This window comes from Rhineura floridana, chromosome 16 (assembly GCF_030035675.1).
Source record: "Rhineura floridana isolate rRhiFlo1 chromosome 16, rRhiFlo1.hap2, whole genome shotgun sequence".
In the NCBI taxonomy this organism is placed as follows: Eukaryota; Metazoa; Chordata; class Lepidosauria; order Squamata; family Rhineuridae; genus Rhineura; species Rhineura floridana.
This window is the reverse complement of record NC_084495.1, coordinates 29772491-29798953: the sequence shown is the minus strand read 5'-3', so window position 1 is coordinate 29798953 and position 26463 is coordinate 29772491. Positions and strand designations below refer to the sequence as shown.

Genomic DNA, 26463 nt, shown 5'->3' with positions numbered 1-26463 from the left:
GATTTTCAGGGCTCAGGGTTACTAGGTAGTCTTAGACTGCTTGCTACAACTTGGGAGTTCACATTGATTTTTCTGTGCCTCTCTCACCTGTTACAAAAGTCTACCACATCCAATGAAACTGTCGGTGAAGCAAATTCCAGTATCAATCAGGGTATTTTTAGTTTAATCAGCCTTCACAGATGCATGATATTCTGTATCTAACAGAAAGAACTGTAATAGACTTTAGATAACTTATGCTACGAACATAACTTTCCACTATTGAACAGACATGCCATGTATTCCCATAATGCTCCAGGTGTATAAGTGGTAAGGTTAGACAACCCAGTTAGACAACCAATCCTCCTCCTTCTCATTAGGTATCTTTAAAATATTCGACCCTAGCATAGTTCTCAAAATAGCAACACCTTGCAGTCTGTGAACTCCCTATTGCTTATACCAGTTACTCTCTCTTCACTGCTGAAGGCATCAGTGGACAGCCACACAGGTTTTATACACTTCAGATTATATTAACAAGATGGAGGTTATCAAGTCATTTAACATTTTGGAGTTCTCCATTATCATTATGTCATTTGATAAGAGGTAGACTCCAACACAAGTCAATTTATACACAACTGCTTTTATTATCAAAAATAAGTGAACATCCTAAATGGGCATTAGAATAGCTTTATTTACATTTTGTATTCAAGAGATTTTTAATAGAAATCAAATATTTACAACTTTATCAAACCCTATGCAAAAAATGAGGGGAAAGATGTATTGTTTCCTGTTAGAATCAAGGGAAAGATAAAAACACATTATTGTAGTTCTCCAGGCCGCTTATGCTAGCACTTGCAATTAGAAACAAACACAGGAGACGCAAAATAAAAATAAAGTGCATTATTAGATGTAGTTCACTTTGGTGGATGAGGTTCCAGGCTCCATGCTAAGGCACCCTGTGTTCCCCTCTTATCCTCATATCCAAATTCCTGTCTCACACATTAGAAAAATAATTTCAAAGAAGTTCATCCATTCATTAATTGCCATTTTAACCATCCTTTGGGAATCGTTATTTAACTGTCCCTTCGGTGCAGCAGCAGCAACAAAACTTCCTTCAAGTGAGAGATCTTCAGCCACCACCAAGGCTGAGGGCAGCAATATCCAAAAGTGGACAGATTCCTGGGCTATGTGACTGTTTGCCCCAGTTAAAGTAGTCCACAGTAAACTTGGATGATGTGTATGACTGTATGCAGCTATTCTTCTGTAAAATGTGCAAATTAAAGATGCCTAACCTTTTATTCAAACACAGCTCAGACATTTTTAAAATGTGCATTGTGTTTCATGAGTTTTAGCTCTCTAATCCAGCATAGCAGGTGCAGAGAATTCCCAATATATTTTATGGATACATTTCATAGGCAGATTGGTTTGTTAAGTCCTAGTAGCTTAATGCAGCAAGAGGTGCTGCACTGAATATGAGGCCACTTATATGTAAAAACATATTAAACCTAAGCTAATAATGAAAAATGAACACACCAAGTGGTTACCATAAACCAGAAGTTCAAGAAAGCTAATTCAGTTATGAAAGTTAACTGTAAACCAAAAACCTCTCTTAAAAATGGACAATATTATGGTTTGGTTGGTTGACTGAATGAAGTTCTATCGCATGAAAAGTAGCTGTGCTTAAATAGCTTGGTGTTAAGATTTTGTCTTCCTTGGTTGCACTGAAAAGAAATCTCTGTACTGAAGAGTACTAAAACTAATTCCACAAAAAAAAAGTAAATGGGCAGGTCATTCCATGTAATTGCAATCTTAAATTGCGTATTTTATCTCTATATCAAGGCAACATTGCTGCTACATCAGTCTTATCAGTTCTGTCATTGTTTGATGCTGGTTATGTCAGGTAGATAGCAGTTTTGTCAAAACAGCTGTTTAGGTCTTTGCTTCATGAGTTTATACTTCATCTGCCTGAAAACCTGAGTTGTCAAGGTGTGGAAGCACATCTACAGGTGGAGATTGGGTTATGTTGTTCACAAGATGGAGATTGTCACCTTTGAGGAAGGAAGGAAGGAAAAATAAAAATCAAGTTTAGAAAAAAAAACAGTCACAACTGATCAAGCTTATATTCTATTCTAGTGATGTTTCAATGCCATTCTTTAGAAAGTCTATTTAAACCAGTTTGGCCAGGGAATTAAAAGTCACACTAAACCTATTTGGGTTTTTTTTGTTGTGGCATTCATTTAGGTTATGTTTTGGCAGCATGTCACATTTCTTTTCACGGCTTACAAGCACTTTTGGTTCACAACTCCATCGCAGTAGTGTGGTACAAGGAATGAAGCATAAGCTGAAAGCACTGTTCACATCTCACCTCAGTTATGGACTCACTGGGGAGGGAGGGGGTGTGTCTTATGCAAGCCAATTTTTACACAGCCCACACATCAGTAACACATGATAATACTGATCCCGTGTACAGGAAGGTTTTAAGGATTACAAAGATACTATGTGAAGCTTTTAAAAAGCAAGCAAATTTAAAGTTAATATTAGTAATATTCCAGCAATCCTTTCAATCCTGTCATATTTCCTCAACTCTAATTCAAAAGAATTGTTCTATATTCTGTATGAGTATGCCAGGTGATTTCATTCATAGTAGCCAAATCTCAAAGTTTAACTAGCTACTCTCTCAAATGTGGCTTTTTAAAAAAACTTTCCGATATACTGTTTAAAGTTGCTTAGCCACTACTATTATTTGGAACAAAGTATTCTCTTTAGGGACTGATCCTGTTAAATATGCCAGCAAAATAATTTATGAGGGGGAGACTAAATAACTCTTGAGATTTATCATGTTAAAATTTGAATCCGAAAGATCTTAGTACTTTTGCAAAACCACTAGCCATGAACCAAGTCATTTCTCACTGCCACATTTTCAACAATGGGCACAATGATCTTGGAAGACTTTGGATAGTCTATGAAGTGTTAAATGCCTATGAATTATTTCCAGCCTATGGAGTATTTCCAACGTAATGTCTAATAGAGTTAAGTCCACTGATTTTAATGGGTCTAAGAGTATGACTTAGTTGGGTATCACCCTTAATTTATAACTGAAGAAACTCTATGCCTGTCTAGTTTTATGTATTTCCATACTTGCGATGTGGAATCAATATTTAGGCTCTTTCCACAGATGCATATGTAATCAGGATTTACATCACTAGATCCAGCTTCTTATTTGATATCTGTATGGCATTTCTCCAGAGTACCATTAGATGTAACCCAGCCACATTAACAGTCTCTATCATCACAATATTTGATGTAGGTATAGCCTTCTGCGAAAAAAGGGCAGGGCTCCAAAACTCATGCAGGACTTAATTTCTTGGTCATTACCTGTTGAAGGGAGACAGGGAGAAGAGAATGCAATGCAATTCATTGGATGTGAACCTCCAGCAGGTGGCAGCAAACACCAGTGTTCATCATTTCTAACTAACCCATGTCTGCAAGGGTAGGGTTCATACTCCAGAGCCAAGGAAATTTTTTTTAAAAATGTCCTTTACTATAAAGCCAATGAAGAATCAGGATAGATCAAGAAGTGCTACCAGGCAGCCAATGAAATGCTTACTTTCTGAAGGGGCAGGTTCCTCTGCAGCTGGCTCATCGGTTCCTTGTACAGAAGCATATCCGGATGATGCTGTCTCACTATGACTATCCTCTTCGTTATGTGAAGGGATGTTAGAAGCTTCATTGGATACAGTGGGTTGGAAAGACTCTCCTCTGTCTTCTATATCCACCTGGGTCAAGAAGATATGAATGCAGGTGATCTTGTGTAAAAATGCATTATTTCTACCAAGCTAGCCTACCACCCTTGTCACTTTTTGTTTTTGAGGTAAATGCTTTACATAAACTTGGTCAGAAGCCAAATCAATATGAGCAAATCTGTAGCATGCACATTTGCTCAGCACAGAGGGGCAGCTTGGAATGCAATGAGGGGACGCACAAAAAACATGCATACTGTGTCTAATAATTGGTCTCCCCCTGCCTTGGCCTAAACATTTTTGCAAATTTACTACAGCATTCAGCTAAGAAACTACCTCTACTGTAGAGCAGCAGAAAGTCACAGCAATTCTTAACTTAGAGATTGCAGATTTACCTCAATTCCCAGAGCCTTCAGTATGTCACATTTACACATGGGGCATGTCCTGTGTTCCAGCAGCCATGGATCAATACAGCTCTTGTGGAAGAGATGACTGGAAAGAAAAAAAATAGTATCACTCACCAGGCTAAAATAAAACACTGTTTGCTTAAAAAAAAAGAAATCAAATGACATTGTTTTGGAGGGTCCAGAACCTTAAATAAGTTACCTAAGCAACACAAACACAAAACCACTGTTTGACTTTTAGTGGTACAATGGCATCTTCTTAGAGAAAAGAAGCTACATAAGCTTTGTGGAATTGTGGCAGGGGGAAAGGAGAGAAGCATAGCAAGGATGTAAAGTTACTGATACAGAAGCTGGGTGGGAAGCTTTGGCTCTGGATGGGGAAAGGACTGGGTATGCTTATGGGAAGAAAGTTCATGCGTGCAAGAGAATGTCTGCATGAGACCGAGCAAGCATTAACTGCGCATTTGAATGTCTGCATATCAAGAGATAGGGCAAGTGCAGGGAACCCTGGGGCCTCTGTATGTTGCTGAACTACAACTCCCATCATCCCTGACCATTGGCCATGCTTGCTAGGGCTGATAGAAGTTGTAGTTTAGGAACATCTGGAGGCTCAAAGGTTCCCTACTCCTGTCCTAGAGTCAGCACAGACAAAGATGTAGGACAACTCACCATTAGAAAACTTCCATCCGGCCACCAGCTAAACTTTGGTGTTATAGTGCTAACCCTGCCTCCAGGAGAGTTAACCCATTCCTGTCTGCTCCACTCCTCCGCTGACCAAGAACTACAGAAGACCACTTCTCCATTCTTCTTTCCAATTCAACTTCCTATCCTTGCAGTCCCTCAGTTACCACCCTAGAGCTACAGAATGTTTCTGCAGGCTCTTCTTGTCTGGTTCCTCCTCATGGCGTTCCAGAACCAGGTAAAAATGGGTCTTGCTTTTAAAAAATAGCTCTATGTGTTTTATCTCAAGTTGGTAGGTTTGTTTTCTATTTCAGTTTTGATATTAATGTGTCTGCAAGGTGTTTAATCTGTCTTTGTATACCCCTTTTGGAGCAGAAGCAGGACCAAAATAGTGCATGCAAAATGGTAGCCAGACAATGGCTGAAGGTGGACTTCAGTAATGTAAGAATGGTCACACATGCATCTAGCAAAACATTTGAACCATTTCTCCAGTATTCAGAGGCTCCCACCTGACTGTCCATATGTAAAGATGTGAAGCCATGGCCGTTTTCTAAACATTGCAAAAATGTAATGAAGCCCTAATAAGTCGCTTAATAAGTAGCCTTCATATGTAATAATAATAATAATAAAATTTTATTTCTAAGCCTCCTATCTGGCTGAATTAACGGCTTCTTTTTGTGCAAATACTACACATGAACTGTTAAAAAGATTGCCTCCTCCTCCAGCTTTGCACCATTTAACAGATCAAGGGGAGTTTGTAATAACTATGAATTTATTGAGGACATGTGCAAGAAGTCACACACTTTTCCCAGGATATGGTTTTGCTGACATGATTCATCTAAATAACTTCCTAAGTTTTTGACCCACTTACACCTAATAACTTTTACTTTTACAATGGGTAAGAGAAAACTACCTGCACTCAGAAAAAGCTCAGTCATTATGTGTCTGCATGAATCATTTTCTAGGTGTGCCTTCTCCTCCTCACAGTGGGCAATACTGCCACATCTCTGCACTGGGAGTGACAGAATGATCAAACTGCACTCAATGCAGACACACAATTGAATTACCATGGCTGACTGTAAGAAAGAGAAGACTACAACACTAAATCAAGGTGACACAAAGCAGGGGGCCTCCTCTATGCATAGGGGCTTAGGCTGACAAAGGTAAACATTTCATTTGTTTCTTGCGGTACACTAGTGTGCCCAAACAGAGTCTGGAAATTACTGAGTAAACTTGTGACTACAGGGTCGGGTTGTTTACTAGTTCTAGGAAACAAGTAACCATTTCTGTCACTATCCATCTCAAAGATCTCTTTTCTACATGTACTGATTTCCTTGTAGTAATTTCCTTATTGAAATTTTAATTTAAGTTAAAGATTAACCCACACAATGTTTATTGAACATTCAAAGCAACTTATCTTTTATAGATTTGCAACAAAAATATTTACCATTCAGAGTGCACACAAGGTCACCTTCTTGTTTTAGTATAACCACCAACCTACTGTGTCAATTCTCACTATTATGAAACAAGTCATCACTTCTTATTTGCCACTTCATATAAAAGACCACTCAACCAAGGCATTGTGCTCTATTACCACACATAATTGTTGCTATGATACTACACAAGAGATGCAAAATCATTGGTTAAAGCCAACTGCCAATATAATTCTTGTTTCCTTTTAAAAACTTAAAGTATTAGCCCTTTAAAACATTTAAGGTTTTGGAATTAAAAAATAAAGCTCTAAATCAATTCTAAAGGTTGAGGCAAAGCTTACAGTTAAATTGTCAATTGTTCAATTTAGCTTGACGTTAATTAAATCAGCTTCTTCAACTATTCTGAGCCAGAAACACAATGCCATGACAAAGAGAGTAGCCACAAAAATTAGTATTCCTGTCAAATTGTTCCCGTTTCCCTCTGAAAAGCATAGTAAAAGGTACCAAGTCATTAGCATCATATTACTTCTTCTCCCCAAACCCTGCCAGCAGCAGCCAAAGATGTCGGGTGACGAAAAACTGGTGGTAACAGGACACAGTTTAACATTTACCACATTTTCCTGAGAAGAACTTGCCAAAACTTGCAGCCCTAAGTTAATAGCCCTGTGCGGCTTATAAAATGCAGTTCTGTCTTAAGTTACCCAGGTTACCAGGTGGTGTAAACCACTCTGGCAACTAAGTTATCTGGCTTGCCTGAATAATCCTTAGGCTGCAAGTTTTCACTGTGCCATTTTAGAAGCTACATTTCAACAGGAGATACAGTAGAGGGAGTAAATTACCCACTGCCATAAACTTTAGACATCACGTCTGCAAGAATCCCTCTTCAAGCAAAGAACTGAGCATGCTGACAAGTAACTGGACTCATGTGTAAACTCAATCTGAGAGCTGTAGAAATATGAAATAAAACGTCCACAAGATTCTACCTTTTTTTTAAAAAAAAAGAAAGTTTTAGTATAAGTTTTAGTTTTAGTATTGCTGTATAAAACAGCAATAGATAACTGTATTTCATCACTGCTTATCCAATTCTGTGATTGCTATTACTATTATGTTAATTATCTTATAATTACTATAAAGATTATCATCTCCTTTCTCTCTTCACTATTATTATATTCAAATCTGATCATTAATTTTGAGTATATATATTTTGTCTCCTCTTGGTCACTTTCGCTTCTACCTTGTTGCATGGACTTTCTGGTTCTCCCTGCACAAGAACATGATCTACAGGAGAGCTGGCCAACACAATGCTCTCCATGTGTTGTGGATGACAACTTCCATAGTTCCTGAAGAAAGCTATAGGTCACAACATCTGGAGAGCAGTGTGCTGGCACCCCCTGATCTGCAGCTTTGAAACCCTAAAACTAACCTTGTTCAGTTGAATAGTGGGATAAAAAGGCAAATAGAAGTTTTTACAACTTGAGTGTATGAGTGTATCTAAAGGGGGAGGAAGAGGGGGGCAGGAGAAGATGGTCAGAGTCTTTTAGACTGAGAATGTAGACTGGGTGGAAAATCAACCTACTTGCATGTTAAAATTCGCACAACATCATTTGGCTTGTACACTTCAATACACACTGCACAGCTGTCTGCATCAGGGCCAGTCTCCTAAAGAAAGGGAAAGTTTGTCCTTGTTAAGAGATGTTGTTTGCAATAAACATGATACCAAATTACAAGTGTGAAGGCTTTAATTAAGTTGATAAATAATGGAACAGAGACTGGGGCACCAGACTTGTACTGTTCCAAAATGCTGCTCTGCAGATATGAAGCTAACATGGATGTGAATACAAGCATATTCTGATAACTATCTGGAGCAATGGTGAGATTAAGAGTAACAGTATCTAGAGAATCCAAGAGTAACCCTAGGACATTTTAAGGGTTATATTAATTTTGATTGCATTTTAAACATGTTTTATGTCTGTGCTACTAGCCCTTTTACTATATCTGCAATGGCCCATGGCTTCAAGCAATAAGTATTTATTGGATCTACAGAAGTGCCTGAGCAAAAAGCAAGAGCAAAAGATCTGCAATGGTATCTACAGCATTAAAGTTGCTAATGTTGTGCATCCTTGTTGAATTCACTCTAGTTTAAAAATACAGCAAATATAGCACCTCCCCAAACTACAAACATTGCATATCATTTCCACTCAAACTCATATTAGGACCTGTCAATAGCCTTTAAAAATGTACAAAACAGTTTTAAAAGGCTCTTATATTTTTATACCTATTTGGGGAGTTCATGGCTACGAAAACATCTCCTTACTGCAGGCAGAGGGTTCACAACCTTCATACTGATCTACTGTAATGTTAATCCTGGTGTATTGTTGCTATTTTCTAGAAAGCAACAAGGAATGTTATTAGGATTAAGAAAATATTTGAAGACCAAGGGGCGTTCTAAATAATAGGGCTGACACCTTTGTCTTCTGCCTATAGGGCACTTGGAGCAGCTTCACAACAAAAGAAATGCAGGACAAAAAATATATTAAAAATAGATTACAATGCTATAACAAAAGAGCAGCGACATAACACACAGTGCAAAATACGGTAATAGTAAAATATTAAACATGAGACATCTCGTGAAATGTTTTTGCTTACTGTGAAAAAAGATCAGTGAAGGAGTGCGCCAATTTCCACAGGGAAGGTATTCTAGAGCACTATTCTTCAACCTTGGATCCCCCAGATGTTGTTGGATTACAACTCGTCACTGGCTAAGCTGTTGATGGGAATTGTACTTCGACAACATCTGGGGACCCAAGGTTGAAGAACAGTATTCTAGGGTGAGTTCTTCAACCTTGGTTCTCCAAGTATTGTTGGGCTACAACTCCCATCATCCCTAGCTAACATAGCCAGCGGTCAGGGATTCTGAGAGTTTTAGCCCAGCAACATCTGGGTATCCAAGATTGAAGAATACTGTTCAAAGCACTGTGGCATTACTGCTAAAAAAGTATTTCTTGCTCATTCACCAAAAATCCCAAGATGACAACACAGGGAGCAAGATCTCCAAAGCTGATTTTAAGGTATATTAAGTCTGTATGGGAGGAGGTGGTTCTTAAGATGCTTAGGCCCTACCAAGACCATTTAGGGTCTTTAAAGGCCAAGACCAACACTTTAAATTGAGCTCAGAAACAACTCAGAGGCAACTGTCATAGTTGATACAGAAATGGAGCTATATAATCCAATTGACAGGTGCCAGACAGAAATCTGTCCGCTGCATTTTAGACCAGCTGAAGTTTGACCTGTTTTAAAAGGCAGCCTTGTGTCAAAACCACAGAAGTAGTTTGCTCTGTTCTGGAGGAACTAAACTCTGGGTAACTGAGGTATAAAAGTCCTGTCTTCTCCAGAAGATGCCAAATGCAACATATCACCTGGACTCTGGTAAAAATGAGCTCCTGGCCACTATCAGCAACTGAGCACCCAGGGAAGGTGACAGGCCTGAGAACACTCCAAGCTGTGTACCTGCTCCTTCAGGAGGATTGCAACCTCATCCACAGCACAATGAAGCAATTTTCCCAGTTCTCGTTTACAGTACCTTATCTCCCTGTTTTAGTGTGCGCAGCTGAAGCCGTCCAATAGCTTTTTTGGCATCTGCTTTCAGTCGTCTCTGAAACAGACAAGCACTTGGTCGATACAAAATTTGTTTCTTCTATAAAAATCTATAAAAACCAACTGCTACTAAATTCATTAACAGCAAGTGGGGTGTTTCTTTAGACAGATTAAGATCTGTTGCTTAATAGTGTTAACCAGAAGATAATTATGAGCCAAGATATGCACAGAAGTTTAACTGAAGCATTTTCGTAGCATTTTTAAGAAACATTACAGAGTTTATTTAGGAGGCAGTGCTTGTTTGCCATTAAGGCTAAAGGACATTGTAGTTCCAAACACAATTTGAATGTTTTCAGAAGGTACTTCCTATTAAGGTTTTTAAAGGTCTTGCAAAGACTGGTCCATACGTACCTAGTTCACACTCTCCAATATTCCTTGCAATTGTCTTATGCTGGTTACAGACAAAATCAAAGCAAATGATTCTTTTGTTTCAGTCACTAGTTTGTATTTATTTATTAAATTTATATTACCGCCCCATAGCCAAAGCTCTCTGGTCTTTTTACAGCAATTAAAAACAATAAAAACAAATAGACAAATTTTAAAACAAAAAACAATTAAAAAAAAAACTATTTAAAAACACATGCTAAAATGCCCGGGAGAAGAGGAAAGTCTTGTAATCATGCACGTGCAAATCTCTACTGAGTGTTTGAGCAAAGCATGTCAATTAACCAAGTTACCCACTGCCCTTACCTTGCCTGAACTGATTTCTAATGGGAAAGGGGAAATGTGTGCATGTGATCTAATCTGGAAAGCTACAGGCAATTAACTTATCTCTATCACTTTGAAGATAAGAACACTCAAGAATCATGAGGACTTGTTTGAAATGTATGAGTACATCCAAGCAACCAGTCAACTGAAATACTGCCAAACTCACTGGAAAATAATTACAAGGCAATTGTCATGTCAGGAAGGAAACTGGATGGGTGGCATTCCCCTCCTCATCCCACACAGATTGGCAGAGGAGCACAAGTGAGCTAATCAAGTAATTTCTATTGTTGTCAGTTTTTGCTTTAGTAGGTCAACCTTAACATAAGAACATAAGAACATAAGAAGAGCCTGCTGGATCAGGCCAGTGGCCCATCTAGTCCAGCATCCTGTTCTCACAGTGGCCTACCAGGTGCCTGGGGGAAGCCCGCAAGCAGGACCCGAGTGCAAGAACACTCTCCCCTCCTGAGGCTTCCGGCAACTGGTTTTCAGAAGCATGCTGCCTCTGACTAGGGTGGCACAGCACAGCCATCATGGCTAGTAGCCATTGATAGCCCTGTCCTCCATGAATTTGTCTAATCTTCTTTTAAAGCCATCCAAGCTGGTGGCCATTACTGCATCTTGTGGGAGCAAATTCCATAGTTTAACTATGCGCTGAGTAAAGAAGTACTTCCTTTTGTCTGTCCTGAATCTTCCAACATTCAGCTTCTTTGAATGTCCATGAGTTCTAGTATTATGAGAGAGGGAGAAGAACTTTTCTCTATCCACTTTCTCAATGCCATGCATAATTTTATACACTTCTATCATGTCTCCTCTGACCCGCCTTTTCTCTAAACTAAAAAGCCCCAAATGCTGCAACCTTTCCTCGTAAGGGAGTCGCTCCATCCCCTTGATCATTCTGGTTGCCCTCTTCTGAACCTTTTCCAACTCTATAATATCCTTTCTGAGATGAGGCGACCAGAACTGTACACAGTATTCCAAATGCGGCCGCACCATAGATTTATACAATGGCATTATGATATCGGCTGTTTTATTTTCAATACCTTTCCTAATTATTGCTAGCATGGAATTTGCCTTTTTCACAGCTACCGCACACTGGGTCGACATTTTCATCGTGCTGTCCACTACAACCCCGAGGTCTCTCTCCTGGTCGGTCACCGCCAGTTCAGACCCCATGAGCGCATATGTGAAATTCAGATTGTTTGCTCCAATATGCATAATTTTACACTTGTTTATATTGAATTGCATTTGCCATTTTTCCGCCCATTCACTCAGTTTGGAGAGATCTTTTTGGAGCTCTTCGCAATCCCTTTTTGTTTTAACAACCCTGAACAATTTAGTGTCGTCAGCAAACTTGGCCACTTCACTGCTCACTCCTAATTCTAGGTCATTAATGAACAAGTTGAAAAGTACAGGTCCCAATACCGATCCTTGAGGGACTCCACTTTCTACAGCCCTCCATTGGGAGAACTGTCCGTTTATTCCTACTCTCTGCTTTCTGCTTCTTAACCAATTCCTTATCCACAAGAGGACCTCTCCTCTTATTCCATGACTGCTAAGCTTCCTCAGAAGCCTTTGGTGAGGTACCTTGTCAAACGCTTTTTGAAAGTCTAAGTACACTATGTCCACTGGATCACCTCTATCTATATGCTTGTTGACACTCTCAAAGAATTCTAATAGGTTACTGAGACAGGACTTTCCCTTGCAGAAGCCATGCTGGCTCTGCTTCAGCAAGGCTTGTTCTTCTATGTGCTTAGTTAATCTAGCTTTAATAATACTTTCTACCAGTTTTCCAGGGACAGAAGTTAAGCTAACTGGCCTGTAATTTCTGGGATCCCCTCTGGATCCCTTTTTGAAGATTGGTGTTACATTTGCCACTTTCCAGTCCTCAGGCACGGAGGAGGACCCGAGGGACAAGTTACATATTTTAGTTAGCAGATCAGCAATTTCACATTTGAGTTCTTTGAGAACTCTCGGGTGGATGCCATCCGGGCCCGGTGATTTGTCAGTTTTTATATTGTCCATTAAGCTTAGAACTTCCTCTCTCGTTACCACTATTTGTCTCAGTTCCTCAGAATCCCTTCCTGCAAATGTTAGTTCAGGTTCAGGGATCTGCCCTATATCTTCCACTGTGAAGACAGATGCAAAGAATTCAAAGCTCTGCTTAATTGCCAGGAATGTTATATCACTACACCCACACTAACTATTCTTTTATCAAATGTGACACAAACCACTCTTATATTTGATATGTGCTCATCAAGCACAGTCCACAGCACAGGAAAGGATGGGTAGAGATGAAGGAAGTATTACTACAATGAGCTGACTGAAGCCTCACTAATGTGATGTCCAAAGAACTCCTCAGGGAAACACTAATACTTGAGACAGTCTCATATTTGGAGAAGGCCTTATGTTCAATTTTGAGAACAAAGATTGGCCAAATAAAAAGGCACCAGTTCATGTTCGTTTCATTCACTGCAAGGCAAACAGAACTAAAAGAGTATCCCTTGATTACAGATGTGACGGATCCTTCAGAAATACTGAAGATTATTATGCCTTTTATAACATTTCAGATTCTCTCCGAGAGTTTTTTCAGGGAGGTCAAAGTGAAACACTAAAGCGAGCTCTTGATAGTCATTGTGTGCTCCGGAGAAGACAGAAGGACCAGAGATGATAGCGGAACAAAAGAAAAGGTTGTGCATTACCCTTTCATAACCCGGGGCTCTCCAGATATTTTGAAGGATACCTGCATTCAGCCCCAGCCAGGATGATCAATGGTCAGGGATAAAGGGAGCAGGAGACCAAAACATATGGAGGACACCAAGCTGGGAAATGCTGATATGCATCACAGGCAAAAGCAGCTCCCTCAACCACGTTTACCCTTCTGGAAAAAGCTTTTGGAAGACTACAAAACCTGCTAGCAGCAGCCTTCAAACTAAGAACAGTCTTCCTGCATAAGTGCAATGATATTTTGAAACACCTTTTTATAAGTTACAACAGAACATATAGGCTCTGAAGTGTTCAGGGATATGTGCAAGAGAAATTCATAAGAAGGAATTATATGCACATTAAAGTAGTCTTATCAGCTAGTTGCTTCTTGGTTTCTGGCATCGCTCTCCTGAAACTGAAAGCCAATGCAAAGACGTAGCCTAAAAATCACCTATTTTTTAACTGCTTAAATTAACTGTTAAAATTGATTGTAGAAGAGGCTCTTCCATTACACAAAAGCAGTCCTCCATGTGGCATGTGGCATGGAAATGGTCTCTCATTAACTTAGAGATTAATTTGTCATAGGTATATAATGAGCCTTAAAGATTCACATCCTTTTAGGAGGCTATAAATATTGATGAGCCACCATGAATACATTTAGCACTAATAAGACTCATTTAGCATCACAGCACTAATTTCAGCTTGGATGTGAAAAAGCTAGGGAAAGGCTGTAATTATGCACTGGACTGGAAGAACCTGAATGGGCTAGATGCCTGGAGTTTGTCACACTGCTGTCTCTCAAGGAAGAGGCAAACCCATTTAGGATAGGAAAAAGCTACAGACTGGACACTCAGCTCTGGCTCCAATCATTTGGTAGATGTGGTCCCAGAAACAGCAGTTCCTACTCTCAGAGTAGATCAAAATATACAATTAGAGCAATCCCTGGCAAAAATACATCAAAGTACTGCAGGTATTCATTTACAGCCCTTGAAGAACAGCTGACCGCTCAATAACTACATATATGAAAAGGAACTTAATTATGTTAGTATGTAATCAACTTTCAAGGAGAGAGGAGCTTATTACAACAAGGTTGTTTACAGCTAGAACAGAACAGTTCAAAAATGGATCACAAGGCAAATACCCTTCTCTCACCAAAAATCAGATAGTCTGAGCAGTGTAATTTCAATTTGCCCAGCAAGCATGCTAGTCCCTGTTGTGGTTTCCACTTGCCACAATAGATTGCCCCTTCTTGCATGAATAGAATGCTTAGAAGGGAACTTAATTACTATAATGGAAAATGCAAAGCTGACTAGACAGGAAGTATTAAAAATGCAAAATAAGTGGAAATATTTTCCCTTCAGCCTCTCATCATTATAATGCCAGGATGGCAAAAGAAACTGCTATACAATCTTACCAGCGACATCTACCACAAGCATTCAGATTTCCACAGAACAGAGAGGTGGGGAGATACAGAAAAATGCAAAATGGAACTACTGGTACATTTGCTATACTGCACCCTTTACAGGCAAAGGAGTCCAGAAATTAGTATGAGATAGATTCAAACCACTTCATATCCATATCACTTCCTATTGATCAAAGTGACCTCTCTATGTTGGGGGGGGGGAAGTGTCACCAACTTTTTTGGGCCAGTGGGCACATTTAAAATTTTGAGAGAGCACCACGGGCACACTCTCTGGTTGCTTCTCTCCTCCCTCCTTCTTGTAAATCTTCGCCAGCCCACTCCACCCCATCCCCTGCCCAGCAGAAAGAGAGAAAGCACTTAACAGACAAGTTCACTTCACTTTTCTAAGAAGTCTGGGTAAAAATTGGATCTTCCTGAATTTGCATAATTTTACATGGAGTCTCCACAAAACCTCAATCGAACTAAAGCTTACAGTGATAGACTACATAATAAAAATCATGTATGACACTTGCTAGCTCCACAAAAACACTGATTGAAGGCTTGGGTCCACATGGATCTTCTCGATTTATACATAACACGACAACAAAACATGGAACTTTCTGTGGACTTAGAGGTGGTCTATGATTTCATGGTGATTTTGAGATGATCTCTCGTAAAAATTATGAAAACCCATAAAGGTCTGTGCCTGTGATTCATGTTTTTGCATTAAGCCAGCACTGAAAAGCACCATGGTTCAGCCAATTAAGACAGATGTGATTAAGACAGCTGGGATGGGGGAGTGAGGGAAAGACTCTTGATAAAATTACACAATTTCAAGAGGGTCTGTTTTACTAGATCCAACAAGTGCGTGCACATGTATCTCTCTCTCTCATGCACACACACACACCCCATTCATACTCCATTTACTCTTTCTCCACTGACACCTGTGGCACACTATTTTCTTCCCATGGGCCACTCTGTCCTCCCCCTCCCCCAGTCACTCAAATGGCTCCCTTCCTTTCCTACCCTTTGGTCATTCCACTTCCTATTCAATTCCTCAGGGGTTTATCTGAGCCTTGGAATGCACATAAAGGCACACAGGAAAGTGGGAAAGAGCATCACTCTTTCAACTTTCTCCTTCAGCCTCACCAGTTTACGATGAAGGGGGGGGGGAAACACGTTCAAAAGCTTCACAGACACAATGCAAACCCTTTCAGGATGCCAGGATTTACGTCCTAATCAGGTTTCCTTTCTTTATCTTCCCTGGGTCTATTTGCATATTAATTAGCATGCCTTGTTGCAATAATTGTAGTCGACTGAGGGTTCCAAATAAACTTTCCCTGTGTTCTCATGCCCAGCTGCAATTCTTACTTGCCAAGAGCAAACGGGCAAGTGGATGTCTACAGGTCTAAAACAAGCATTCTTGACTGTCACATCCCCCCACCCCCAGTAGGATCTAAAATCACACTACTGAAAGAATTCCCACTCCATATAAAGAGCTTCAGTCAAGTATTTAAAGGATCAATTTATTGGAAGCACAAATGAGTGGGAAACTGTGAGGCAGCTTGTGTACTGTATCCACACTGCTTACTGGGCTTTGCATGGGTGATAAATAAATAGCTCTAGAGAGACTTGGCTAATTAGCAATTCCCTGCACGGGTTTTCAAAATCCAAGACAACACTCTCAGTGTGTAAACATCATATAACTGAGTTAACCAGTGGAGTTAAGATTCAAGCCTTTTCCTAAAGGTGCATATAAAAAAAACCTGAATCCACTATTTAATACTTATGAAACAATGATTAAAAGAGATTACGTACAACGCTGGCAGAAGTCAGTTATGGTAAAGCAGCAGCAGCCAACCCCTTCCATTCAGCCTTCTCTACACCCTGAGAGAAGGAAACTTTACAATCACATGTAGGTGGAGATGGATGGTTCTCCATAAATGTGAGGTTGTGAGAGAACAAGTGGCTACTAACAAGCAGAGCAAGTTAAAGAAAAGTCACTTGACAAAAAGCCTAGAAAATGCCCTGCTGAATCAGGCCAAAGGTTAGAGATGTGAAGACCTGGAAAAGCTAAACAAAAAAAAAACAGTTTTCCCCCTGGATTTTTACAAAATATTTTGCTTTCTGAATTAAAAAAAATGTTTTTGTAAATATAACACTATGTATAATATCAAATTACAATTTCTGTACACTGAGGACAAGTAAGCCCTGAATTATACACTGAGAATACAATTCTCAAATGCAAGATCAAGATGTGTTTCTACCTCTAGGAGGCATTGCCATTATCACGCAAGAAGGATTCAGTGCCTTTTTTGCTTGTGGGCTTCCTCTTGTTGGCACAGTTTAATCTTTCTGTCCTTTGTCCTTTTGACTAGGCCTAAAATTTGTCATCATATGATGACAAATATAAAGAAGCAGAAACTGATAATGGTACCTCAGAAAATGAGACTGATTACATTTCATGCAGTATTCATTGAGTCTTGGTTTCCTCCCTTCTTTTTCAATTTCAATGGAAATGAGTGCTTTATGTCTGCTCAATACCAAGAAGGACTAGAGGAGACATAATAAATTTCAGAATACATATTAGTTTTCTTTGTTTTACTATAAGGGCCTTTGGCCAAAAGGCAGGGTATAAACAACAACAACAACAACAACATAATGTTGATGGTTTGTTCTGTTTTGAATGGTTTTTTTGCCTACCCCTCAAACTGGCAAAACCAAAGATATCCTAGGTTCTTTACAGTTCAGCAGCTTGTAACAATTTAATTTTTTAAAAAAATAAATAAATTCAATTTGTAATTGTCTGAATAAACTGTATTTTTAATATATCAAACTTGATCATTTTAAGGCATATCAAGTTATACACAACACATTTTATGGTCCTAAAGCAATAAAGTAATCTGTAAAGGGCACTAAAAAAAAAAGTATAGCGTATTTTTCAACACCCCTCCCCTCAAAAATCTGTTTTTATCCCCCGGGTTTTCCTTCATGGCTTCAAAATTTCTTGGAAATTTTACATCTCTACTAAAGGCCTACCTAGCCCAGCATCCTGTTCTCAGTGTCAGACCAGGTGCCTATGAGAAGCCTGCAAGCAGTACCTTTCCCAACCAGCAACTGGTATTCAGAAGCATACCACTATCATCACTGGAGGTAGTAAACAGCCATCAACAGGTTTAGCCTCACCACCACCACCACCACAGTCCTTTGCTAGTAAGGCCTCAGCTGCTAAAGCAGGTTGATTTGATTTAAATCGCTTCTCTGAAGGATTCAATTTTAATGATTTAAGCCAAAGTTTAAATCACTAGAGAGGAAGATTCTATTTAATCACCAATTTTTAGTAGAAGTAGGTTATTGTTTAATATAACTTTAATACATATTCAAAGATGTAGGCAGGGCTGGTTCTAAAGGCGGCCAGGTGGGGCACTGGCCTGAGGGCCACTAGAGCTACACAGGTCCCTGAGAGGGCCCTCCGCTCCCCTTCCGCGATCCACGGCAAGAGTCGCGGATCACAGGACAGGAGGAGCTTCCGAGCTGCCCGCCATCCCCCCGCTTCACCTACTTTTCTCTCTGCTGTTTTCTGCAGTGTGCGCAGGGTTGCCACCAATCAAGATGGCAGCTGAGGTTTCTGTAAGGGGCTGAAGCCTCTGCCACCATCCTGGTTGATGGCAGCAATGCATGCGCAGTGCGCGCAGCCACAAAAAACAGCAGAGAAAGGTAGGTGAAGTGGGGGGATGGCGGGCGGCTCGGAAGCTCCTGTCCTGTGATCCACGGATCGCAGAAGGGGAGCGGAGGGGCCCCTCAGGGACCTCTGTAGCTCCAGGGGCCCCAGCATGTCTGGAGCCGGCCCTGGATGTAGGTTTCATTAGAAGGCAGGTAAATACTACACAATTATTGTTTTCAGATTAATTTTAATCAAAAAATGGATAAAAAATATAATTTGGTCATTTTAGTACTAAGGCAGAATGAATTTGTCATTCAGGAGATGAACAAGCTCCAACTGTTCAATTATGATATTTTTGTGATGTGCCAAAATCATCACTACCAAACAACTTTTAGATTGTGCTAATAAGATTGTTTATTCTTCTGGTCAGTTTTCTTCTTAAACAACAACATTAACAAAACATGCACATGGATTTTTGAATGGTAAATTATTTCAGTTTTTACATAAATGTAAAGTTCTTTAAAAAATAAAATTTAGGCAATTTCAACCAAGTCAACTTGAGAAACTTAAGATATTGTGTAGTACAGTTAACTCAACTGTTGTCTTCTTCACCTTTGTCTTCTCTGTTCATTGTCTGGAAAAGTAATACAAACTTTCCTGCCTTTTCAGTTTCCAACTTGCTTCTCAATTTAGAATTAAGTAGTCCAAAGAAAGAAAACATTTCTCTATACCTGCAGAACAGCTACTGCTGTTAAGAGCTGATAACCACTTCAGTGGTCTCCTCCTTGTTCAGATCTACTCCATCTCCCCAAATTCTCTATTCATTGACCTTCTCTATCTTTGCACTTAGTGAACATGTGTGCACTTCATGTACACCCCTGTAGAATAGGACTGATCAGGTTATCTCCTATCTCCATAAACTGCTGTTAACATATTCATAGAATATAATTAGAAGTTGTATAATTAGTATTCATGGTGATATCTTTGACCTAGGCTCTTTTTTCCTAACTGTTGTAAGAAAATTTTGAAAGCTGATTTAAATTTTAAAAAAATCCATTTTTTTAATCATTGGTTTTTATCAACCCTGTACTAAAGCAAGACCAACAATAGCATGCTGAGGCATCTATCAGTTTCATCATCTGTGTAAGAAAGGACAGTGTTGATTCTTGTATGTAAATTTGCACATCAGTAAACAAGAGAACATAGGTAGCTGCAACAGCCATGTAGGCTCTCTAATACAGAGAGCAAAGAATGAATATAAGTAACTCACCTGTCTCCTGTTCTGAGCCCTTGCAATCCTAAGCCTCCGTGCAGAATAAAATATGAAGTACCCCACAGTGGCTGCTGTGACAATAAAGAAAGACACAGAAACGAAGAAGATGGAATAGTTGTTCATCCATGATCCATGCTTTTTCCCCACTTCAATAATCATAGTCACTTGATAGCCTTCTGTCATCCTATTAAGGATTTCTTGGCCCTTCAAATGGCTAATCATAATGGCAACAGTGCTTCCTGTACCTATGAGAAAGAGATAGAGACCAGAGCATTAGATTTCCACACCAAATGCAAGTATTAACCCATGAAATCCTATTTATTATTCTACATTGTACTCTCCTTTAATTTTAGGCAATACAGGTAAGCATCTTTCAAGACAGTTGCCTTGGAGGAAGGACTATGGAACAGGAGCAGCACTACCCCCCCCTTCAAAAGCCAAGGCATTGTTATGTGCTCTGCTCCTGAACTTCTCTGGGTGTGGAGGATTTTTTTTTTTGCGCTGTCAGAGCCAAGCGGCATGTTACTGGGTCTTGGTGTGATTCTCCACCGTGATTACTGGGTGTAGAGCAAGGAAGTCTGATGGTTTGGTCCAAGATGGAAAACTCTTCCCTCTATAAATCAAACCGGCATTTATTTAGGTGCAAAGTTGCCTAAGTCAGAGAAGAACATAGCTACGTCATTTGAAACAGCAATTCAAAACAATGACCAACCAGTGATTTCTGCTGGAGACCTTGGACAGCTGCTGCCAGACAGAGCAGGCAGTATGGGCATAGCTGGACCAAAGGGTCTTTCTCAATATAAGGTAATTTCATCTGTTCAACCCTGAGGGGAATTATGTTCATTCTCATATTCTTGATAAAGGTATATACTGATGCTTTTTTTGGTTGCAATTATAGTATCAGATAATTTCCTACACAATGTTAAGTATTACTCAATTTAGGAAGATTTCAGTTGGAGAGATCAGCTTTTAATTATAAATGTCAAGCCGCAGATGCCTGAAAATGTAACCCAAGAACCAGATGATGTTTTTTAAAAATAAATGAATCCTTCTGTTGATCAACAGAAGTACAGACTGTTGGGAATAGTGGCAGGATTTTAATGTATCTCTGGCTGCCTAAAACTAAGTTTATGGTATCTCACCTGTGCCAGTTGAGCAGCCCCACATCCCCTTGGCAGCTGCCTGATACCTTAACTGCTTTGGGTTTGATTAAGTTTAGTAAACAACACTTTTTAAAAATGTTTACTTTTAGATTTATGCTGTATAAATGTCTACAGGGTTTTTTCCAGTCACCAAAAATACTAGCTGAAATGATGATGATATCCCACCCTTCCTTCCAGTAGGAGCCCAGAGCAGCAAACAAAAACACTAAAAAACACTCTAAAACATCTTAAACAGACTTAAAAAATATATTAAAGTAAAACTTATTTAAAAACTTCTTCTAAAAAAGTTTTTAAAATTCTTTAAAAGCAATTCCAATACAGATACAGATTGGGATAAAGACTCTACTTAAAAGGCTTGTTGAAAGAGGAAGGTCTTCAGTAGGCACCAAAAAGAAACAGAGATGGTGCCTGTCTAATATTTAAGGAGAGGGAATTCTAAAGTGTCAGTGCTACAACACTAAAGGTCTGCTTACTATGTTGTGCAGAACAGACCTCCTGATAAGATGGTATCTGCAGGAGGCCCTCATCTGCAGAGTGCAGCAATTGACTAGTATATAAGGGGTAAGACTAATCTTTCAGATATCCTGGTCCCAAGTTGCATGGGGCTTTGTACATCAAAACCAGAACCTTGAACTTGGCCACGTAGCTAATGGGCAGACAATGCCATTCGTTCAGCAGTGGGGTGACATGTTGGCGATACTCTGCTCCAGTGAGCAGTTCCACCACCGCATTTTGCACTAGCTGCAGATTCCAGACCAACCTCAAGGGTAGCCCCACACAGAGCACATTACAGTAATCCAACCTGGAGGTTACCAGTGCATGGACAACAGTGGTCAGACTATCCCAGTCCACAAATGGCCACAGCTGTCTTACCAACTGAAGCATTCCTAGCCACTGAAGTCACCTGGGCCTCTAGAGACAAAGATGGATCCAGGAGCAGCCCTAGACTACAAACCTGCTTTTTCAGAGGGAGTACGACACCATCCAAAGGAGGCAACTGACCAATTATCCGAACTCAGGAACCACCAACCCACAGCGCCTCCCTCTTGCTAGGATTCAGAGTCAGTTTATTGGCCCTCATTCATCCTACCACCGAGTCCAGGAACGGGTCCAGGGCCTGCACGGCCTTTCTTGATTCAGACGTTACAGAGAAATAGAGGTGGGTATCGTCAGTGTACTGCTGACATCTCGCCCCAAATCTGATGACCACTCCCAGTGGCTTCATATAGATGTTAAATAGCATTGGGGACAGGATGGTATTCTGCAGCACCCCACAACACAACAGCCAGGGGGCTGAAAATCACCCAATGCTATTCTCTGAAACTGACCCTGGAGATGGGATTGGAACCACCGTAAAACAGTTCCTCCAATACCGAGCTTATGAAGTTGGTCCAGAAGCACACCATGGTCAATGGTATCAAAAGCCACTGAAAGATCAAGTAAGAATAACAGGATTGGATTCCCCCTATCCTTCTCCTGATAAAGCTGTGATGGAAGGGTTGCCATCACTCATAAAGCCCAGTGACAGATCTCTTTCTTCTCATCCATGTGGAAAAGAATGATACGGCAAAGCAGAAGAAGAAGAAATCACGTCAGACTTTGAAGCTCTGGGAAGGAAACTCAAAGAGTTTGGGGCCCAGATAGTTTTCTCATCCATCCTTCTGGTACTTAGAAAAGGAGTAGAAATGGAAAGAAAAATACTCCAGGTAAATTACTGGCTATGACTGTGGTACCAACACAAGAGATTTGGATTCTGGGACCAGAGGCTACACTTTCTTGAAGATAGACTGTTGGCAAGTGGTGGGTTGCACCTCACAAGGACTGGGAAGAATGTGTTTGGCCACAGCATGGAGAAATTCATCTGGAGAGTTTAAAACTGAATCCTAAGGGTGAGAGACATAAACTTGGTGGCAACGAGTAACATAGACTTGCGTACAGTAATAAGAACTGAGGGAACGGCACTAATGGGGCCCAGTAATAGTCTTCATAAAAATGTAGGAAGGAAGCCAGGCTGTAAATCACATGGCTTCGATGTCTGTATACTAATGCCCAGAGTATGGAAAACAAAGAGGACAAACTTGGACTTTTAATACAGGACAGTAAATATGACTTGATAGGTATAACTGAAACTTGGTGGGATGACTCCCATGATTGGAATATGTTAACTGAAGCATATAACTTGTTCATAAAGAACAGAAGGAATAGAAACAGACGCATAGCATGACTCCGCCTCCGTTTCTATTCCTTCTGTTCTTTTTGAACAAGTTATATCCTTTAGTTAGTCCAGGTACTCTTGGTGGAGCTACCAAGCTTATCTTCCTGTATTTCTGTGCAGAGATATATATTTTTAACATATAGCATATGTTAAATATATATATCTCTGCACAGAAATACAGGAGGATAAGCTTGGTAGCTCCACTGAGAGTATCTGAATTATTTATTTATTTATTTATTTATTATTAGATTTAGTATTCCATCCCAGGCGTCATCAGAATGGCTTATAACTAAGAACTGATACCTGAATTTCCCTATTTCCTCTTCCCTGCCAACCATGTTCCTTTTGTGTTGTCTTTTTTTAGATCATAAGACTGAGCATAGGTTTAGCAGCACACTAATAATAAGCAACAATTGTTTAGGGAACAATCCTAACTATGGGAAGCAGGCATGATGTGTGCCAAATCCCAATCGCATTCAGGAGTGATGCTACTACCTTCTGACCTGGTCCAAGCCTGGCAGAGGGGAAACAAGCTTTCAAAACAAGAGTTTGACTTCACCATCTTTTTTTTTTTGCTGACATAATTTCCACCAGGTTCCCAGGTCAAATGACTGAGCTGAACTGAGCAAGGATACAGTGCAAGTCCCCCCTCCTGCGTCCCACCCCCAACACTCCCCCAGAACACCTATTTTTGGGGAATTACTCCACCTTAATTTATGCTGGTCTTGGCTGCGCCAGCTGAGGTGGTATGAGGGAGAACATTGGTGTATCTCTGGCTGAGCCAGGATGAGTGAGTGATACCAGTGTAATCCAGCTGAATTTAACCTGGCCGATCTAGCATTAGGATTGTGTCCTTAGTTTATCAAAAGCCTGGGGGGAGGAAGGTAAGTCTTTACCTGGCACTGAACATGTGACTGCACCTGGCAAACCTCACTGGGGAGCAAACTCCACAGATGGGGAGCCACAACTGAAAAAGCCTTCTCCCTTGCCACCACCTTCCAAGCATTCCTATTTTATTATAATACAATAATATTGCATTATTACAGTATTTTGTAATAAATGTTGGCAAAGGTTCTGTGTTTGGGGAAATTAATTGCTCTCTCCAAACAGTGACACACCTCTACAGTTAGATTTCTGATAATTTTTTTCATAGCTGAAACGAAACTTTATATGGGACTAGCCCATTATTGCCTATGGCCATACTACCCTGAACACACCTGATCTTGTCAGATCTTGGAAGCTAAGCCAGGTCAGGCCTGGTTAGTACTTGGATGGAGACCGCCTGGGAATACCAGGTGCTGTAGGCTTAGAGGAAGGCAGTGGTAAACCACCTCTGAATAGCTCTTACCATGAAAACCCTATGAATATATCCAAAAGATTCATAGGGTCGCCATAAGTCAAAATTGACTTGAAGGCATATAACAACGAGAGCCAGTGTGGTGTAGTGGTTAAGGTGCTGGACTACGACCTGGGAGACCAGGGTTCGAATCCCCATACTAGGTGACCTTGGGCCAGTCACTGCCTCTCAGCCTCAGAGGAAGGCAATGGTAAACCACCTCTGAATACAGCTTACCATGAAAACACCATAAGTCAGAATCGATTTGAAGGCAGTCCATTTCCATTTCAACAACAAGCCCATTATTAGACTGAATCGTGAAATGTGTCTATACTACACAAACTGTTATGGGTAATGACCTCCTTAAACAGTAATTCCCTGGCTTTAGGAAGCGTCTAATAAATTTTGGCTGATATCTGGACATGCCCAGGCTTTTCTGGGGATGAATATTTTAGAACACTTCACACATTAAAAGCGAAAACAGAGAAGAGGGATAGAGAGAGGACACGAGATCTAGACTCACCCACTTCCCCAGCTCTTCAATTCACAAAGTATATTCTAATTCTATCGGGTGATGTCTAATGTTAGTCATACGCAGGACCATTAATTTCAGTGGATCTACTCTAAGCAGTACTTAGATGGACTTCACTCATTCAGTTAATAATTTGCATGATAAGGAGGACAAAACTTCAGAAATAAAGTTCTAGTCTAGTAATAGCAAGCTGTTCTATTCAAGAGAAAAGATTGCCACTTATGGTTCCTCATTTTGTAGATTAGGTGGGAGCAGTTCTCAGATCCTAACTGAACAGCTGTAAGGCAGTAGTGGGAAGGGGAAAAACTTGCATCAGAAGAGCAGGGGACAGGAGATGTTTAACCCAACCCTCACCAACCATTTTCCCTCTGTAATCCCTTCCCCCCAGGCCCCTACTATGCAACAAGCATGTCTGAAACTGCCAGCTGGAGGAGTGGGGTGCATGGAAAGAGACAAGATAAACATCCTTTCTCACCTAGTCACTTCAGCAGTATAGCAGACACAGATTCCCAAGCCTCCTATTGAAAGTCTAGTTCAATACTTAATTGCCAATAACCACTTGCACAATGAAATCCACATTTAAGAAACTCATTAAAATGCTTCAAGGCAGGCTGCTAGCCTCATTTTCATATTCTTTACTGCACATATTTCAGATTCAACACCAAGTAGTTCAAATGTGTTCCTTGACACATAACCATGTTTTACACATTTGCCCACTTGATGCTTTATCAATAAGACAATCTCAGTGTCTGTGCTTCAGCAAATAAGCAAGGGTGGAGTCTACCAAGTATAGTGTTAACTCTACATGACACATCTAGCCAGTATGCTACAAAAAAACCCCCAAAAAACATGAAGACATCATTTTTCATCAAGCTTTTATAAGCTCACTTACAAAGTCAAAAGGTATCTTGCCAAGAATAATACTGTTTATATGGTGGTCTTCCTAGATGTGCTCACTTAATCTTTTGAAGGGGCCATGCCACCACCATAAAATATGCCTTTTACAGCTGTAACCTACTAAACTTCCATTTAAACACAGGATTTAATAGTACTGCATTGTTTAATTTCCAACTAAAATATTTGCGCAGCATGTTTATTATTCAACATAAACATTATTGTATTTAGTATACATATGAAGAGGTTGGGACTAAAGGTGATACCTTGTGCAACACACTGTGTTCAATGAAATCTACACTGCTATAAAACTGTGATACAACTACCCACAAACTATTCCTTTACCACACACTTAAGTAAAAGTAAAAAATATGCTTCATATGTGCATGGATACTGCTGCCTATCACCACCCTAGTACATTTATTCAACTGCCAGCAGTTCTGACTTCACAGCTCTCTATTCCTGCAGCACTCAGTGCCTCTTCTTAGACATCGTTGAAAACAGCTAGAACTAACAGCTGATGGATCTCTATGCCTAAGCATTCCCAGTAATCAAGTCACTGAACAGTTTCTTATAGCCTCAGTAAATATTAAGCATCCATCACTCAAAACCACTGTATTTTCTTCATAATACCGCATACCACAGAAAAGGTTATTCTACCCTCTCTGGTAAACTCCCTCAGTAA

The 26463-nt window shown here is 40.1% G+C and overlaps 1 protein-coding gene and 1 pseudogene across 1 annotated transcript in view; one reads left to right on the top strand and one right to left on the bottom strand.

Annotated features, from left to right (window-relative positions):
- Positions 1-600: 600 nt before the first annotated feature.
- The window catches only part of RNF128 (ring finger protein 128), a 38187-nt gene continuing 12324 nt past the window's right edge, over positions 601-26463 (bottom strand). Inside the window, exons 2-7 of the mRNA XM_061598782.1 lie at positions 19636-19883; positions 9815-9886; positions 7811-7893; positions 4112-4208; positions 3584-3752; positions 601-2024 (exon numbers count right to left, since the gene is read on the bottom strand). Coding sequence (XP_061454766.1) covers positions 1927-2024; positions 3584-3752; positions 4112-4208; positions 7811-7893; positions 9815-9886; positions 19636-19883 — 767 coding nt within the window. The 3' untranslated portion in view covers positions 601-1926. The remainder of the gene's footprint in view (positions 2025-3583; positions 3753-4111; positions 4209-7810; positions 7894-9814; positions 9887-19635; positions 19884-26463) is intronic.
- Positions 24206-24323, top strand: LOC133371564 (5S ribosomal RNA; annotated as a pseudogene).